Source organism: Diprion similis, chromosome 10 (assembly GCF_021155765.1).
Source record: "Diprion similis isolate iyDipSimi1 chromosome 10, iyDipSimi1.1, whole genome shotgun sequence".
In the NCBI taxonomy this organism is placed as follows: domain Eukaryota; kingdom Metazoa; phylum Arthropoda; class Insecta; order Hymenoptera; family Diprionidae; genus Diprion; species Diprion similis.
In genome coordinates, this window is record NC_060114.1 from 17,732,484 (window position 1) to 17,748,269 (window position 15,786).

Here is a 15,786-nt window from a genome sequence, read left to right on the forward strand (position 1 = left end):
GCTCTGCGAAGCCTCAGAAGGGAAAGCAATCACGCGATGAGCGGATCGCGCTCTGCTCCTCTTCTTGAAAATTCATCGAACGTCATTAATTCGCGAGAAACTAACGAACGGCTTCGAAAATAACCGAATTGTGTTGCCAAATGCGATATTAATGAACAACTTGAAATTAGCGGACGTTAGTATGGCGGAAACAATGTAACATCAATCAATTGAATCTAACCGATTCTGTGTTGAAAGTGGCGCGTGTGTTCTTAAAGTCATAAGATTCATTGCATATATTTGAAACATCGATATTGTGAGCATAATAATTTATCCAATTTTAATAAACACAAAGAGAAAGCATCAATTAAATTAGCATTCAATCGTTGGTTAGATTTTAAGATCATCAAATTTATGAAGAAGGTGAAATTTGCCGGGCATCAGGATATCTCGAAACGCAAAGTTGGGGAATAAAATTGCAATGCCTGCCGCCTCGTCGATATACTTTAACTCTGAGGACTCTCAGAGGTCTTCGGCGGACGGATCTGAGCCGAGTTCTTCGTCTTCCGGCGGCAGGCGGCGGTACATCGATCCCTGGGATCTGGAGAACTACGCGTATCTCAGACGTCGGCAAATCGAGATAGTCTTACCCCGGTCAAGTGATCCCGAGGGAATACAGAAGGCCAATTTGACAAGGCAGGTCAACGAGTCTGGCAGTGACTCCTATTACTGGTGAGCGAGTGGCATTCAATCAGTTTTAATTTGAAAATTAAGGGTGATGGAAATCGGGGTGCTGTAAACTGTTTCGGAACCATTTACCATTTCCGGAATGATTTGAATTTGCATAAGTTTGGAAAATTCTTCATTTTTGATAACCGTTACGGCTGTGTTTTAATTAGAAGCTTACGGAATCGACAGAGTAGAAAACATGTCATTAGTATGAATATTTTGATATAATTACGAACTTGAAAATTATTGTTTTCGAAAGCTGAAAAATCAACTAAGAATAGAAATGTAATATCGGCCTGAAAATCTTATTACTGTGGAAGATTTTTGTACACGGAATATGTGAATTAATTTTTTTATTTTAACAGTAGAATCCAACGAAATTTCAACTAAAAAAAATGTCTTTGATGTAATCGAAAATATCTTAAATATTTTTTGTAAAGAAGATTTTATTACCGTGAATACGTTTCTTTTTCAGCCGAGTAAAAGTGTTTTTAGACAAAAAGTAGTATTTCCTGTAACCGCAATTAGAATAGCATAAGCGCGCATAATTACCGCGCGGCGGTTTGACAATCCGTAAAGTGAATAATTAAATATTATGTAAATTGAGAAAGTTATATTTGTCCGTGTGCGATCGCGAGTAAATGGCGCGAGGTAATCAATGAGGACCATGATATACACAGTATAATAGATTGCATAAAAATCATTTGCCTATACAGAGCTGTGCAGTGAGATAACATAATGAGGGACAAAAATACAAAAAAAAACGGTCCCATTTCACGCAGCTTGATCATAACTCTCAAAAATCGTTAACCCGAACGATAAACTCAGATTTTCGGAATTCGGCCAGCTTGTCAGGGTAAAAAATATCCATATGGCTATAAATTGGATTTATTACTAAATTATGTACACCAAGTTATGAAAATCTTCCAATTTTTCGGCCATCAGGTCTCACCGTTTACGAGACATACGTTGATAAATTTGATCACCTCTTAGAATTGAACCTTTGTCTTCGAATTGTTGTCATATATCCTGTCGTCGGTAAAAAAAAAAAAAACATAATAATAATCATAATAATACCTGACGTGTTAAAAAAAAGTCCGACCCTTCCGAATATGTAATTCATTTTGCGGTAGATTTTTGAAAAGCTTGAATAATCGCACGCGTTTTTTCGACATTTTGGATCACGTATGTATAGAAGAAAAATGCCCAACAGGTACCCCATGACGACAGCGACGGGGGAAACTTCAGGCTATGATACTTCCAGCCCCGTGGACGAGCTCTATAATCTCGGATCATCTCACCAGGTCAATCAACCCCTTTCGTATCCCATGCAACAAGCCACCTACGAAGATGACGCGCGATACGTCACGTCGAATCCGGTCTACGTGCCGCTTTCCGGTTAGTATTTACCTACCTACCTCCATGTAACGTCCTCGAAGTCGAGTCTTAAACTTGCTTCAAACTCATTCAAGCGGTCTGAAATCAAGTGCTGAGCAAATTGATGTAATCAGCTTTGGAACCCAATGCAGCTCAACGAGTGCAGCCAGAATCTGCTTTTACACACATTGGTGTTGCAATCGGCTGATCCTTATTTCAATATCTCGTGTTCTTTCTCGCTGTTTCGTATTTACCTTCTTCCATTCAACTTATTATTCGTTACATGTGTATACCTATACATATATGTATCATTCTATCTCTTGACTCACTGACAATGAGCAAAAGACTCACGGTGACTGGGTAAGTCTTGTGCAATCACCTGCGCTACTGTTCTGCAAACGAATGACTGCATTGCGATTCGTGAGAAAATTTTTCTCTACTTGCAATAATTTAATACTCGAACAAACTGTTGTGACATAAAATACAGGTGCGATAGTGGCAGGATAAGTACAGGTTATAGAATCGGGGTAAAATCGGTGTTAGTGAGAGAGAAAAAAAAATCACTGCGCAGCTAGGTAATTGCCGTAATTGGTAAAATTAAATACATCGAAAGAATTGCAGGAAAATAACGTTTATGTTCTGTATACGTAGTGATTTGAAACCCACTTCACGTGTTTCGTGGGAAAACTTAACCGTTGCGAGTGATTAAGAGTAAAACCGGAAAACTTTTCCAACGTTCTATACACTATCGATAATATCTAATAACTTGTAGAAATTTTTCTAGGACCATGGGTAAAATATTTTTAAGAATGTAATTACAATGGAAAAATGGAAATGCTGTAAGTTGAAAATAAGGTGAAGATCCGGGAAATTCAATGTAATTTAAACTGCGTTCCGAAAGTGGCTGGCAGCGTTATATAAAAACTCCCTAGGACGGAGGCAGAGCTGTTCACGAACTCGGCACCACGAAAGAGATAAAAGGTTGTTGACAGTACTGAGAGCTAATTTTGAAACGCACCCTTATTTGAATCGACGAGAATCGTTCTGAAATATTGGCCCCGGAATTTTGGAAAAAGCGTAGAATCATTTCAGACAGGCATTTGAGAAACAGCTAATTGTAAGCGCATAGATTTCATCATTTAAATGCAGGGTGGCCACACACCCGGAAAATCTGGAAAACCTGGAAATGTCAGGGAACTTTTAATTTGGTCATGGGAAAAACTGAAAACGTCACTTTTCTATCATGGAAATTAGAAATGATTTTTTGAGATAATAAGTTTACTTTTTTCGTCGAGAAAATAAATTGGCGCAAACTGACTTTTTTTTACGTTATATTTTTCCTCGGTCCAAAATGAATTTCAACCAAATAATATAGAGTTAATAAACTGAACGATTCAGGATTTAGTAACTTACTAAAACTGGGAAAATGTCAGGGAGAATTAGATTTCAGATCCTGTAAAAACTGGAAATGTCATGGAATTATTTTCATAAAAATTTGCGGTCACCCTGTTAATGGCGGTACACCATACATCATGTTCACAATACATACAGGCACCGGAACTCGCGGAGAAAATATTAAATTACCGAGCAGCTTGATTAATTAGACGGTGGCCGGTAATGAGATACTGATTACCGACGGACTGTATCCTGGCGCCATTCGTTTCAGCCAAGACTTTAAGCTTGTCACGCGACCAAATAACCCGTGATATGATAGTCGAGAGACGCTTGTGAGACGTGGAATTTTCTCCGGCCTACTTATACGTTAGTATCGCCCGCAGTGGAGTTGGTTGTTTCATTTATTTGTGCCTAGAGGAGAAACCCATTTGTAAAATTAACCACTTGTCGTCAATCATATACGAGCGCATGTAATCCCGACGTGAGATTAGAGAGATTTCTACTAACGCGTTTATGCCACCAGCTTTCCGGTCCTAATGTCTAGGTCATGGTCAGGCGGTTGCAGCGCTCCGCTAATAGACGTGACAGGAAGTTCGTTTCTAGGCTGGCTCAGTTCCTCGGCAATTGCAGAGACAGAGATTGCAACCCTGCGGTGATAAAATTCGTCTGAATAAATTATACATCAGGTATTATTTATTGGGTCCGTTGAGACGGTTTTGTGAATTCACGTATAATTCACAGTGTTTTTAAATGAAAGTGGAATTCGAATTTCTTTCCTATTTTCTCCATCGAAATTTATGTTATATTAGATTGATATTATAATTCTATATTCACCGACAACATCGACGGACTTTATAGAAATGTTTTCATCGTGTGTAATTTTTTAAGCACTATTTGAAATCTCTAAAAGAGTTTCAGTTCTTTCAACTACACGTGTAAAATAAACCTATGTATTTATAAATACCAAAAAATAAGTAAGCAAGTGAAAAGCGTAGAATTATTCCACCTTTCTTTTATCGATCTTTACTCATTTCACTGTACAGCAAAATGAATGGAGTGATTTTTTATCTTGGAAAGTTGAATTGAACGTTGAACTAAAAAGCCTATAATAGAGCTAAATAGCTGGGGACAGTTTACACGTTAACGCGAGCGCATAATGAGTATTATAAATGAACCGAACGATGTAAAAAAAAAGTCATTGCTCGGTCGGTCGTGCTCTGGAACACTTTCGAATAACTTAAGCAGTGTCATTATACCGATTGCAGTGCGTTTTTGCTATTCCATTTGTCGTAGAATGCTTAAGGGGGAATTAATAAAGAGCAATTTCACCGAAAATCATGCTGCAGCCGGCGAGTAAATTCCATTCTCCGATGAAAAACAACTTTCGAACGTAACCGCGAAAGGATTTGCATTCACCTGTTGAAATGGTCCAACCACCTCGAGCCTTAGACAATATATTGGGATTGTCACTTTGCAATACGTCATTTGGTGGAAAAAAATCAAACTTATACAACCAGGCTGACGGATGACCGTTGACCGTGTTTTTCCGCGTGTGGACAGTAGAACAGGTAAATTATTAATTGTGTTTAATTATTTCATGTGTCGTGAGTAATTCGAAAGCCCAAGAATTACGATTTACCTCCATTAAAATTAAAAACTTAGGTTATGTGGTGATAAAATGGCGCCGACAACCAGGCTCTGACGTCATGAGGACATTTTCCAATAGTGAAAATTTCGACCCAACGATTGTGACAATTAGCTCTATCTATAATACGCTGTGTAACTTTCGTTGGCATCGGAAAATCCCTCGTTTTTGGGTGTAAATTGTTCTTATCTTTTGTCATCTAATGCCGCTTCTTTTAGTATTAGCCCGAGGCTAACCCGGTTCGAACAACATAAGGTATTACAGATGACGATTTGACAAGGTCGAATTCCTGCCTGACTGAGTAAACCGTGAGGCTTATTACTATATTAGGCATGTACGGCAGATGACATCCGGGTGAAGTAGAGGGGGTGGTTTATTAGTTCTCGACTAATTACCTAATTCCTGAGTTCGTTTATCTCGGCTTTATGTATTCTGTTAGCGAGTTATAATTACGCGAGAGCTACGTGCTCGTATATGAAAGATTCTTAATTGTTTGTACGCATGTTTATAATTCATTATACACACCCATTTACCAAATGATCTATTCTCACGTAGGCCAAGTTGCTGAGACGTGAAGGTATTATTGATAAACCAGTCATCGTCACTTTCGCTATGTGGTTATTTCAACGATTCGAAAGCTACCATCGGAATTGTCTACAGAATAGTAAATAGATTGCAGGAATAAAGGAAACGCAGTTTTGCATCGAGATCATGTTTATACAGTCGGTGATACGGTGTAACGTGGTAATGTATTTACCTTGGAAAGTTCCCGTTAAAACAGAATTTTAAAGCAATTTAGAACACCTATAAAAGTCTTCATCATTTGCAATTTTAAAACCTATACCCATTTTCTCTATTATTATTATTATTATTAATATTACTAGCTCTTCAAGTTCATCGGATTTTCAAGTTATCCTCTCAGTAAAATAATAAAATAAAAACTCAGGGGTTAGGAAATAAATTTCTTGAACATATTTTGCAGTTTTTCACATCTTCAACGAGACGGTACAGTTTTCAGCTATTAACCATTTACAACAATGTGTCGTAGCTACCGATACATGTGTAGAAAAGGCTCGCTCATACATCCTGCGCGTATATTTATAGTATGATATAGAATGCGCGAAGACGATCACTAAATTTTCGAGATGTGCCTAAAGGTCAATGTATACACATACTTAATATGCTATGAAATTGAGTTATTCTCAACACTGAAAGGTCGCTAAAACTTCTGAGGTGTGGTTGGTTGCCGCTCGCTCACAACTATACTGGTAAACCATATATTATAATATATATATATATGACTTTCGCAACATCTTCGAAACACGCGGACGTCAACCTGTTCCTTCGTCACAACTTTCGATATTCTATGACTTTCAACCAAAATTCTTTGCATACATCTCAGAGTTATACATTCCATGTTACCTACGTAAAAGCTTAATTAATCCGAGCAAAATTTTATAAATTGTACACACAATTAAATTAATATTATTATTATGATTACGTCTTCCATATGAAGGCAACAACGTTTGTGAGACTGTTATAGGTATACTAATACGCTGTTTATTTTTTTTTTCTGTCTTAAAATCGGTATATTAGCAATTAGTATAGCTAATTTGTCTATTCAGTTTATTGTTGGTCGCACACTTCGCAAGGGTTGTTGGGTAATAAGAAAATCTCGATATCATTCTGTAAACATTGGGCTTGACTCTTGACACACTTAAACAAGCAGCAAATTCAATGGTTTTAGATACGCAGTTATGACGTAGCGTGTAAGTAAACCGAATAGACAATTTTTCATAATTAGTGAGGCAATAAACTACAGGGGCAAATGAATAGGCAAAAGGATATCCTTGAAACAAATGAGGCAGGTTTTTGGCACGCGACCTTCGATTTTTTTTTAATTGGATGATTGAATTGAAGCGATTTACACGTAACTATTCATCTTTTTGTACTATGCTAACTTTATTTCACTTTTTCATTCCTATTTCTCGAGGACAAATTCTAAGGCATAAAATTCTTCGACGAATAAAAAAACGTCGTAAGAAACAGCACGTAGTGTTTTCGTACCTGTAGCAAAGTTAGTTATGAACAATACATTTTCAGATATCGAATGTCCTGAAACCGCAGTTGAACCACACAACGTGCCAAATGTTCTCCCAAGACGCCGGAACAGACTGATAAAAGATATGGCACAGTATATGTAAGTGGCCGCACTTTTGTGACTTCAAATTTAAATGTGAAAGTTAAGCGTAAAAATTGGAGCACTCCGAACCTCACGTTTGCGAGAAAATATGAGAATTAACCGTCACGCGAACGAGATGATAAAAATATCTTTTCTAAGACGAGACGCTTGTATTTTTCAGGGAAGAGTGTCCATGTCCTTTTCATGGACCCCTGCAGCCGGAAATTGCTATGGCAAAAGACGCTGCGAGTGTGAAACAGGCGAAACAGCTGGGACTAAACACCTACGGACACCTCAGGATCGACTACGCCAGAAGCTGGAACTCGCTGCATCGTAAAATGAAGAAATGACCATTTTGTATGTCTGTATTTAAAGAGAATGTAAGTTATACTCTCGTGACTCACGACGAGACAGTTGGAGAATAAGAACGCGTTGTTTTCCTATGTGTATTTTATTAATTGTGTTACACGTGTATTAGGCAATAATCACTGCGAACGATTGTCAGTGAACATGTAACTCAAGAAGTAATAACATTTTCGCGGTAGTGAATTTCTAGGTCTTGATTAAACGATTTTCCATTAATTCTACTGCAATATACACAAGATTGTATTGCTATGCTATCACATGATCGAATGGCTACGCCCTGTTGACTGTTATTTGATTTTAATATATGATTTTTGATCATTAAACAGGTATTTTCCATATTAAATAAATGATTAATCTGATCGCCTGAAAGCCATAAAGATGAGGTATAAGATGGATCAGATATCCATTGGTACGTCGTTGTCAGAATTGAAGAGTTTCCTTTTTAACCCAGCACCTCTTCCTCTTCCCCTTCCACGGCCTCTTGTTGCACTTCCCTGCGACTTGATCTCAACCGCCAGCTCTGGCCACCTGAAAATAAATTGGGTTCTTTAAATCTGTGTAATAATTGCAGGTCTCTGAGTGTGTATCACACGCAACTCATAGACTGAGTTGAATTTGAATTTCAGAACAATTTTTGTGATAATAACAATCATCAATACGAGAAACTGATCATACTTTTTATTGACGTTACGTGGGGTTGTCAGACTCTTTGGGAATCGGAACGGATTATCCTCAGTAACTCTGACTTCTGTAGTTTCATGACTGTTTTGGAGCAGGTGACGAATCTGTGAAACCAGGAGTTGCAATAAATATAACAGTATGCAGTATACTGTTTGTATTAACTCGATTAATTTAATTTTTAACTGCAGAAAATAAAAATAGTTAAACCTTCTCATTGGCATCTCGTAGTTTAGCCTCATAGTCAACAACTATTTGCGTAATGCTCTTCTGGTGCAACTCACTCTGTTGTGATACCTTTGCTCTTGCTGAGCTCAACTCTACCTCTAAATCTTGAACTGTTACAATTAATATGATATCAGAGTTCTGAGTTCAGTACTGTTTCACTTATCAGTTGGTTGTATGAATATTTATCTTGTAATATCATGTTTAAAAGAAGAAATTCCAGAATAATGAGGTTTCATACTATTGGAAACGATCGAAAGAAACCATCACTAAACTCTATTATATAAAAACTTCATACGTTTATGTTATTCAGTGTGCATTCATATGACTGACTGTTAATGAATACATAAATACTCACTTTGTTTTCGATTCTCTTTATGTAATTCGTCCCTATGTTTTTCACTCGATGAATAAAGGACATCATAGTCACGTTTCAGCTGATCATAAGATCTGGTAAGACGGTCGTTTTCATTTTTCATTTGCTTCATAGTAGATATAGCCTTATTCGCAGTTTTCAGTTCAGTTTGCAGTGTCTGAAGCTGCAGCTGTTGGTCCGTACATACCTTTACAAGGTCAGCAGTCCTCTAAGTGTTAATAAAATGCTATAGGGATGATGCAAATATTCATTGTGATTGACAAATTACCTTTTTCACGCGATTGGTTTAATAATACAAGTTGTTTATAAATTATTTAACCAAAGATTTGTAATCTGTTCATTCATAATGGCCTGGAAAAAGACAAAGTTCTTAAGAAAACCTCGAAAACAAGACCAATTCACGTTAATGATATGAAAACAAGAACGAGAAAAATTGTCCAGGAGTTAATTTATCTGAAAATCTGTACGAAATAGATGCTCAATGATTGTTGGATCTACTTACCATTCGAACGGAAGTAAAATCGTCTACCAACTTCTGTAGCTCCGGGTGAAGACTATAATGAGGAGACATCGCTGAATTTGTAGAATTGAGAAGCCTCAATGATCTATCTAGATGACAAATCGGAATAGTTACGCACTTAATCTTAGAGAGCCTGTTCCCAACGCAGGGAAACCCAAGCTAATGGAGGATTGGACAAGTTTCGTTCCGCGCGAACGAGATGGACCGAAACATGGAATTGGACCAATGTATGCCCCTGAGGGTGCGTTCCGAAATTAGCTGGCAGCGCTCAAAACTCCCTAGGACAAAGACAGAACTACTCACGAACTCGGTACCACAAAAGAGATGAAAGTGATTGCACGTACGTTCCAGCTGCATTTTCTAAACAGACAGACGCTTCTTCAATCGCATGATTGGTTTTCCAACTATTCTACGTTCAGAGAGAGTGTACTTGAGAATTGTGTCACTAGCTAATTATTTATCCCATGACGGAGCCTTAAGACGTGGAATTATAAAAAAAAGAACTTAATCAGCGCCTCCATTCACCTACCAAAACGGTTGACTGAAGATGTTCGGTCAACGCCGAAACGACTATTTACGGATCTCAGTACATATATAATATGTTGGAATGGATCCAAAACAGTTAATTAAGGGAGGCAGTGAAATATTCACTATTTTCTGCTCTAACTTTCGATCGGCTATTCGCAGCGTGTCGGGACTGTACGCAATGAAATCCTCTGGCAAAATTACATCGATATGAGGCATGAGTGAATCGATTTCGGCGTTTTTTCAAATCCGACAAAAATGAACAAAAATTAAATCAAAAGAAGTCAACCTTCTGTTTTTCGAGCAAAAAATTTTTTGCCTTAAGATCAATTCAAATGACCCTTCCAAGACTGTTTGGTTCCGGAGGATTGCAAAAAAGGCATTCAAAACATCGAGGAACCAATTGCTGAGGAGATACGAAGAAATTTCTTGATTATTTATTTTAATCCAGATTACATGAGATAGTAGCTTCACATTAATATATGATATTATATTAATTATTGGTATAATATATCATTATTCGTATAATGTCTTTGTACAACATATTATAATTATACTGTTGAGAAACTTAATAATTGGTAAAGTAGTATACACTGACAACTGATCACTTGTACTATATCTAAGGCTTATTGAATAAACAAAGACTGAAACTTTGTAGCTACGAGTTTACGATTTTTGTTCTCCACCTCTTTGGAAACCCAGTGCAAGTTTAATGTTTTTCAGCCGTAAATTCAGGTTCGTTACTCGCAAGGTGTCTCAACTGTGCGCAATGAATTGCTCTCCTAAAATTATGGTAACATAAAGTATGAGGAGTTCGTTGCCTTTTCCAAAATCCACAGGGGTCAACCTTGCTTTTTTGCGACGTTCAGAGCTCGAAAACTTTTCGTCTCGGAATCGTTTTGCATGACTATTTTTGTGCTAATTCGACCCCCAGGAACTCAGAAAACACATCGGAAAGAGCGTAGGAGCAGCAGCAGAGAGATGACGATCAAAATTTTCAGTTTGTCGGCTGTAACTTTTGATGCGTTGCTCGCAGCGTATTGGGACTGCGCTCAATCGATTCCTCTCGCAAAATTACGTCGGAATAGTGCCTTGAAGAATTTATTGCAGCAATTTTCGGAATCGTCGAAATTTCCGCCAAAAATCCAAAGGGGTAAGCCTTACTTTTTCGGCCATTTTCGGAGCCGAAAATTTCTCGTCTTGGAATCGATTCGTATGACCATCTCTAGAGTAATTCGACCCCGCGGAACTCAGAAAACACATCAAAAAGAGCGTAGGAGCAGCAGCAGAGAAATGACGATCGAAATTTTCAGTTTTTTGGCTGTAACTTTTGATGCGTTGCTCGCAGCGTATTGGGACTGCGCTCAATCGATTCCTCTCGCAAAATTACGTCGGAATGGTGCCTTCAAGAATTTATGCCAGCACTTTTCGGAATCGTCGAAATTTCCGCCAAAAATCCAAAGGGGTAAGCCTTACTTTTTCGGCCATTTTCGGAGCCGAAAATTTCTCGTCTTGAAATCGATTCGTATGACCATCTCTAGAGTAATTCGACCCCCAGGAACTCGGAAAACACATCAAAAAGAGCGTAGGAGCAGCAGCAGAGAAATGACGATCGAAATTTTCAGTTTTTTGGCTGTAACTTTTGATGCGTTGCTCGAAGCGTATTGGGACTGCGCTCAATCGATTCCTCTCGCGAAATTACGTCGGAATAGTGCCTTCAAGAATTTATGCCAGCACTTTTCGAAATCGTCGAAATTTTCGCCAAAAATCCAAAGGGGTAAGCCTTACCTTTTCGGCCATTTTCGGAGCCGAAAATTTCTCGTCTTGGAATCGATTCGTATGACCATCTCCAGAGTAATTCGACCCCCAGGAACTCAGAAAACACATGAAAAAGAGCGTAGGAGCAGCAGCAGAGAAATGACGATCGAAATTTTCAGTTTTTTGGCTGTAACTTTTGATGCGTTGCTCGAAGCGTATTGGGACTGCGCTCAATCGATTCCTCTCGCGAAATTACGTCGGAATAGTGCCTTAAAGAATTTATTGCAGCACTTTTCGGAATCGTCGAAATTTCCGCCAAAAATCCAAAGGGGTAAGCCTTACTTTTTCGGCCATTTTCGGAGCCGAAAATTTCTCGTCTTGGAATCGATTCGTATGACCATCTCTAGAGTAATTCGACCCCCAGGAACTCGGAAAACACATCAAAAAGAGCATAGGAGCAGCAGCAGAGAAATGACGATCGAAATTTTCAGTTTTTTGGCTGTAACTTTTGATGCGTTGCTCGAAGCGTATTGGGACTGCGCTCAATCGATTCCTCTCGCGAAATTACGTCGGAATAGTGCCTTAAAGAATTTATTGCAGCACTTTTCGGAATCGTCGAAATTTCCGCCAAGAATCCAAAGGGGTAAGCCTTACTTTTTCGGCCATTTTCGAAGCCGAAAATTTCTCGTCTTGGAATCGATTCGTATGACCATCTCTAGAGTAATTCGACCCCCAGGAACTCAGAAAACACATCAAAAAGAGCGTAGGAGCAGCAGCAGAGAAATGACGATCGAAATTTTCAGTTTTTTGGCTGTAACTTTTGATGCGTTGCTCGCAGCGTATTGGGACTGCGCTCAATCGATTCCTCTCGCAAAATTACGTCGGAATAGTGCCTTAAAGAATTTATGCCAGCACTTTTCGAAATCGTCGAAATTTTCGCCAAAAATCCAAAGGGGTAAGCCTTACCTTTTCGGCCATTTTCGGAGCCGAAAATTTCTCGTCTTGGAATCGATTCGTATGACCATCTCCAGAGTAATTCGACCCCCAGGAACTCAGAAAACACATGAAAAAGAGCGTAGGAGCAGCAGCAGAGAAATGACGATCGAAATTTTCAGTTTTTTGGCTGTAACTTTTGATGCGTTGCTCGCAGCGTATTGGGACTGCGCTCAATCGATTCCTCTCGCGAAATTACGTCGGAATTGTGCCTTAAAGAATTTATTGCAGCACTTTTCGGAATCGTCGAAATTTCCGCCAAAAATCCAAAGGGGTAAGCCTTACTTTTTCGGCCATTTTCGGAGCCGAAAATTTCTCGTCTTGGAATCGATTCGTATGACCATCTTTAGAGTAATTCGACCCCCAGGAACTCGGAAAACACATCAAAAAGAGCGTAGGAGCAGCAGCAGAGAAATGACGATCGGAATTTTCAGTTTTTTGGCTGTAACTTTTGATGCGTTGCTCGAAGCGTATTGGGACTGCGCTCAATCGATTCCTCTCGCGAAATTACGTCGGAATAGTGCCTTAAAGAATTTATTGCAGCACTTTTCGGAATCGTCGAAATTTCCGCCAAAAATCCAAAGGGGTAAGCCTTACTTTTTCGGCCATTTTCGGAGCCGAAAATTTCTCGTCTTGGAATCGATTCGTATGACCATCTCTAGAGTAATTCGACCCCCAGGAACTCGGAAAACACATCAAAAAGAGCATAGGAGCAGCAGCAGAGAAATGACGATCGAAATTTTCAGTTTTTTGGCTGTAACTTTTGATGCGTTGCTCGAAGCGTATTGGGACTGCGCTCAATCGATTCCTCTCGCGATATTACGTCGGAATAGTGCCTTAAAGAATTTATTGCAGCACTTTTCGGAATCGTCGAAATTTCCGCCAAGAATCCAAAGGGGTAAGCCTTACTTTTTCGGCCATTTTCGGAGCCGAAAATTTCTCGTCTTGGAATCGATTCGTATGACCATCTCTAGAGTAATTCGACCCCCAGGAACTCCGAAAACACATCAAAAAGAGCGTAGGAGCAGCAGCAGAGAAATGACGATCGAAATTTTCAGTTTTTTGGCTGTAACTTTTGATGCGTTGCTCGCAGCGTATTGGGACTGCGCTCAATCGATTCCTCTCGCAAAATTACGTCGGAATAGTGCCTTAAAGAATTTATTGCAGCACTTTTCGGAATCGTCGAAATTTCCGCCAAAAATCCAAAGGGGTAAGCCTTACTTTTTCGGCCATTTTCGGAGCCGAAAATTTCTCGTCTTGGAATCGATTCGTACGACCATCTCCAGAGTAATTCGACCCCAGGAACTCAGAAAACACATCAAAAAGAGCGTAGGAGCAGCAGCAGAGAAATGACGATCGAAATTTTCAGTTTTTTGGCTGTAACTTTTGATGCGTTGCTCGCAGCGTATTGGGACTGCGCTCAATCGATTCCTCTCGCAAAATTACGTCGGAATAGTGCCTTCAAGAATTTATGCCAGCACTTTTCGGAATCGTCGAAATTTCCGCCAAAAATCCAAAGGGGTAAGCCTTACTTTTTCGGCCATTTTCGGAGCCGAAAATTTCTCGTCTTGAAATCGATTCGTATGACCATCTCTAGAGTAATTCGACCCCCAGGAACTCGGAAAACACATCAAAAAGAGCGTAGGAGCAGCAGCAGAGAAATGACGATCGAAATTTTCAGTTTTTTGGCTGTAACTTTTGATGCGTTGCTCGAAGCGTATTGGGACTGCGCTCAATCGATTCCTCTCGCGAAATTACGTCGGAATAGTGCCTTCAAGAATTTATGCCAGCACTTTTCGAAATCGTCGAAATTTTCGCCAAAAATCCAAAGGGGTAAGCCTTACCTTTTCGGCCATTTTCGGAGCCGAAAATTTCTCGTCTTGGAATCGATTCGTATGACCATCTCCAGAGTAATTCGACCCCCAGGAACTCAGAAAACACATGAAAAAGAGCGTAGGAGCAGCAGCAGAGAAATGACGATCGAAATTTTCAGTTTTTTGGCTGTAACTTTTGATGCGTTGCTCGAAGCGTATTGGGACTGCGCTCAATCGATTCCTCTCGCGAAATTACGTCGGAATAGTGCCTTAAAGAATTTATTGCAGCACTTTTCGGAATCGTCGAAATTTCCGCCAAAAATCCTAAGGGGTAAGCCTTACTTTTTCGGCCATTTTCGGAGCCGAAAATTTCTCGTCTTGGAATCGATTCGTATGACCATCTCTAGAGTAATTCGACCCCCAGGAACTCGGAAAACACATCAAAAAGAGCATAGGAGCAGCAGCAGAGAAATGACGATCGAAATTTTCAGTTTTTTGGCTGTAACTTTTGATGCGTTGCTCGAAGCGTATTGGGACTGCGCTCAATCGATTCCTCTCGCGAAATTACGTCGGAATAGTGCCTTAAAGAATTTATTGCAGCACTTTTCGGAATCGTCGAAATTTCCGCCAAGAATCCAAAGGGGTAAGCCTTACTTTTTCGGCCATTTTCGGAGCCGAAAATTTCTCGTCTTGGAATCGATTCGTACGACCATCTCTAGAGTAATTCGACCCCCAGGAACTCAGAAAACACATCAAAAAGAGCGTCGGAGCAGCAGCAGAGAAATGACGATCGAAATTTTCAGTTTTTTGGCTGTAACTTTTGATGCGTTGCTCGCAGCGTATTGGGACTGCGCTCAATCGATTCCTCTCGCAAAATTACGTCGGAATTGTGCCTTAAAGAATTTATTGCAGCACTTTTCGGAATCGTCGAAATTTCCGCCAAAAATTCAAAGGGGTAAGCCTTACTTTTTCGGCCATTTTCGGAGCCGAAAATTTCTCGTCTTGGAATCGATTCGTATGACCATCTCCAGAGTAATTCGACCCCCAGGAACTCAGAAAACACATCAAAAAGAGCGTAGGAGCAGCAGCAGAGAAATGACGATCGAAATTTTCAGTTTTTTGGCTGTAACTTTTGATGCGTTGCTCGCAGCGTATTGGGACTGCGCTCAATCGATTCCTCTCGCAAAATTACGTCGGAATTGTGCCTTAAAGAATTTATTGCAG

At 39.5% G+C, this 15,786-nt stretch overlaps 2 protein-coding genes across 2 annotated transcripts; one reads left to right on the forward strand and one right to left on the reverse strand.

Annotated features, from left to right (window-relative positions):
* The first annotated feature begins 357 nt into the window (after window positions 1-357).
* LOC124410790 lies at window positions 358-7,941 on the forward strand. Its single transcript, XM_046889408.1, has 4 exons — window positions 358-711; window positions 1,922-2,106; window positions 7,229-7,325; window positions 7,489-7,941. The coding sequence occupies exons 1-4, from the start codon at window positions 461-463 to the stop codon at window positions 7,655-7,657; spliced, it is 702 nt and encodes a 233-aa protein (XP_046745364.1). The 5' UTR covers window positions 358-460; the 3' UTR covers window positions 7,658-7,941.
* Window positions 7,942-7,954: 13 nt separating this feature from the next.
* LOC124410791 lies at window positions 7,955-9,597 on the reverse strand. Its single transcript, XM_046889409.1, has 5 exons — window positions 9,455-9,597; window positions 8,935-9,160; window positions 8,562-8,689; window positions 8,349-8,458; window positions 7,955-8,201 (listed from the first exon to the last, which is right to left on the reverse strand). The coding sequence occupies exons 1-5, from the start codon at window positions 9,521-9,523 to the stop codon at window positions 8,069-8,071; spliced, it is 666 nt and encodes a 221-aa protein (XP_046745365.1). The 5' UTR covers window positions 9,524-9,597; the 3' UTR covers window positions 7,955-8,068.
* Window positions 9,598-15,786: the final 6,189 nt, after the last annotated feature.

Coding starts and splice junctions, on each gene's coding strand:
- LOC124410790 (XM_046889408.1), top strand. CDS start 461: ATGCCTGCCGCCTCGTCGATATACTTTAACTCTGAGGACTCTCAGAGG. Junction 2,107..7,228: donor GGTCTACGTGCCGCTTTCCG/GTTAGTATTTAC, acceptor ATACATTTTCAG/ATATCGAATGTCCTGAAACC. Junction 7,326..7,488: donor AAAGATATGGCACAGTATAT/GTAAGTGGCCGC, acceptor TGTATTTTTCAG/GGAAGAGTGTCCATGTCCTT.
- LOC124410791 (XM_046889409.1), bottom strand. CDS start 9,523: ATGTCTCCTCATTATAGTCTTCACCCGGAGCTACAGAAGTTGGTAGAC. Junction 9,161..9,454: donor ATTTTACTTCCGTTCGAATG/GTAAGTAGATCC, acceptor ATTAACACTTAG/AGGACTGCTGACCTTGTAAA. Junction 8,690..8,934: donor TAAAGAGAATCGAAAACAAA/GTGAGTATTTAT, acceptor TAATTGTAACAG/TTCAAGATTTAGAGGTAGAG.